This window comes from Triticum dicoccoides, chromosome 6A (genome assembly GCF_002162155.2).
Source record: "Triticum dicoccoides isolate Atlit2015 ecotype Zavitan chromosome 6A, WEW_v2.0, whole genome shotgun sequence".
In the NCBI taxonomy this organism is placed as follows: Eukaryota; Viridiplantae; Streptophyta; class Magnoliopsida; order Poales; family Poaceae; genus Triticum; species Triticum dicoccoides.
Window position 1 is genome coordinate 576,089,309 of NC_041390.1, and position 2,901 is coordinate 576,092,209.

The 2,901-nt window shown below is 48.4% G+C and overlaps 1 protein-coding gene across 1 annotated transcript; it reads left to right on the forward strand.

The window, feature by feature from the left end:
- Nucleotides 1–724: 724 nt before the first annotated feature.
- On the forward strand, nt 725–1,967 carry LOC119318101 (allene oxide cyclase, chloroplastic-like). Its single transcript, XM_037592621.1, has 2 exons — nt 725–1,193; nt 1,309–1,967. Exons 1-2 carry the CDS (start codon nt 879–881, stop codon nt 1,708–1,710), a joined length of 717 nt encoding a protein of 238 aa, XP_037448518.1. The 5' UTR covers nt 725–878; the 3' UTR covers nt 1,711–1,967.
- Nucleotides 1,968–2,901: the final 934 nt, after the last annotated feature.

Genomic DNA, 2,901 nt, shown 5'->3' on the forward strand with positions numbered 1-2,901 from the left:
TCAAATCCTCCATTTTTTCTATTCCTTTGTTTTGCAAATCCTGTGATCCAAAGAAGCCCTTTCTAGTTATCGATTGCACTACTAGGCACATGGTGCGGTACAGAAAAGGAGTAGATCCAAAGTATCTGTATGAAGGTACAGAAACAAAGGAAGGCGACAAGAAAGCCAAGCATGCCAGATGAGTCAACTCTTTGAAAAATAAGAAAATCGATGCTAATAGCACATGAGCCGTGAGAATGCGGTTAGTGATTGATTGTGAAAGCAAGAATCAAATAGGAAAAATAAGAGTTGTCGGTAAAAAAATGTTGCTGGGTCAACCGAAATCGCCGTTACAATTCTTTCAAAAGGCTAATCAAAACTGTTCCACACACGGCATTTACCGTTTGATCTTTCTACGACCATGCAATCGGGCGGCGGTTGCCTTTTCACTCGTACGCATGCGGACCTTGATTTAATCGTCGTAGTAGTACAAGAACTGTACTAATACCATGATGAGTTATGTCGTACTACCACACCACGGTTCAAAACTGAATATTTCCTAGCTGCGGATTAGTACTAAGAAACAAACAAATGGGATGGCAAGCACGGTTTGTCGCCTTCGCTCACCACGTTCCCCTCGTGCCAATTATTGGTCGGCGTGCTCAGAACAGTGAGAACAAGGACCCATGATAATAAAAGTTGAATGATCCGATCCAGCGGCAAGCACGGCGCACTAGCTAGCTCGCGCACGCACCACCGAACGCGACGGCTCACTGACTCGTCGTGCTTAAATAAGGAGCCTAGGGTGCCTACCAGCTCATCGTCAAGCGAAAGCAGATCGAATCCGAGAGTATCGTCGTCGGTTAGGCGTCGCCACCACCACCACCAGCACCAGCACCATGGCAGCGCCCCCCTCCTCCGTCTCCGTCAGGGCCGGCGCGTCCGTCTCGGCGAAGCTGACCCCTTCGCGGGCCGCCAGGGTTGGGTTCGGTGGCAGGGTCAGCGTCGGCTCGGGCAGGAAGTGCGGCGGCCCCGTGCGGGCGTCGCTCTTCTCGCCCAAGCCCGCGGTGGCCATGGACGCGAGGCCGACCAAGGTGCAGGAGCTGCACGTCTACGAGCTCAACGAGCACGACCGCGAGAGCCCCGCCTACCTCCGGCTGAGCGCCAAGCAGAGCCAGAACGCGCTCGGCGACCTCGTCCCCTTCACCAACAAGGTCAGTCAGTCCAGCAAGTGATGAATCTTTCTTGCTCCTTCCTCTGTTCCGTTCCTCTTCCTCTGCTAGCTTTGTTGAGTGGGCGAGTGAGTCAACGGCGACCTTATGCTTGCAGGTGTACAACGGGAGCCTGGACAAGCGGATCGGGATCACGGCAGGGATCTGCATCCTGATCCAGCACGTGCCGGAGCGCAACGGCGACCGCTACGAGGCCATCTACAGCATCTACTTCGGCGACTACGGCCACATCACCGTGCAGGGGCCCTACCTCACCTACGAGGAGTCCTACCTCGCCGTCACCGGCGGCTCCGGCGTCTTCGAGGGCGTGTACGGCCAGGTCAAGCTCAACCAGATCGTCTTCCCCTTCAAGATCTTCTACACCTTCTACCTCAAGGGCATCCCGGACCTGCCGAGGGAGCTGCTCTGCACGCCCGTCCCGCCCTCCCCCACCGTCGAGCCCACGCCCGCCGCCAAGGCCACCGAGCCACACGCATGCCTCAACAACTTCACCGACTAGCTACCCACCTACTCCTACCTAGGTAGCCAGCCCAAAATATCTAGTATTGCTCCTGCTAGTTGAACTTGCGTGTGTGTGTGTGTTGCAACTTCATCGACTAGCTAGCTCTAGCTAGGTACCCCAAAATATAGCCATGTACGCCAAATTGCTTGTACTCCTACTGGCGTTGAATGAATGTCCGTGTGTTGCAACGGTGGAATAATTTTAAGTACTACGGAAACATGATTTCTTTCTCAATAAAATATTCATATTTGTTACTCCTCTGATTTAAAATAGGTGTCGCAATTTTAATTTAAAACTATGGCACTTATTTTAGAATATTGACTGCTTTAAAGAAATCAGGCATCTCTCCATATCGGATTTCTTTTTCTCCGACGGTCATTGTCTCTCTCCAACGTGTCGTTAGACAAATGGTCTTGTTCTTAAACAAAGGGAAAAGGATTAAAAGAAGTGTCGTCAGACAAATGGTCATATTTGTTACTCCTCTGACCCAAAATAAGTGTCGTGAATTTAATTTGGTGTTAATTCAAAATTATGACACTTATTTTAAATCGGAGGCAGTAGCAATTTCCATCCAAATAAATGAGAATTAGAACAAGTCATGTTGGCCAAATTGCCATAATAACCGCCACTATGACGGACAGGCAAAAATACATCTAGAAGAGTCGCCATCATCAGCATATATAATTTATAAAGCACGCTTCCTAACACAATTGTGTGTGATGGAGAGGAAAGTTCACGATTTGTATTTTAATTGGAAAAGAATTGGTCCCACGATAACATAGCCAATAATTATGAAGACGCCGAGTTTCCACGTCCTAGAGGCCTTCATAATCAATAAAAAACGCTCCATAAAACTGGAATGCTGCCTATACGACAACAATTAAGTCCAATAACACAAACCAATCCACATCGCTGCATTAAAGAAATCAGGCATCTCTCGATATTTGTGTTTGACTGTCATTGTCTCTCTCCAGCGTGTCGTCAGACAAATGGTCCTGTTCTTAAGCAAAGAAAAAAAATTAAAGCAGACATCTCTGGTGATGAAAGCATAAAATACTTTCACGACTCTCCTTCCTAGCGTTTCCACAAAAATAAGATCCGATTATTAAGGAACATGGCATCCCATCCCTCATGATGCAAGCATAAAATATCTAGCCCTCTCAAGACCAAAAGGGTAAAATCCTTGAT

What these genes read in the sequence shown, in the direction of transcription:
- LOC119318101 (XM_037592621.1), top strand. Translation starts at nt 879, where the DNA reads ATGGCAGCGCCCCCCTCCTCCGTCTCCGTCAGGGCCGGCGCGTCCGTC. An exon ending in TCGTCCCCTTCACCAACAAG is followed by an intron (nt 1,194 to 1,308) that starts GTCAGTCAGTCC and finishes TTATGCTTGCAG; the next exon opens with GTGTACAACGGGAGCCTGGA.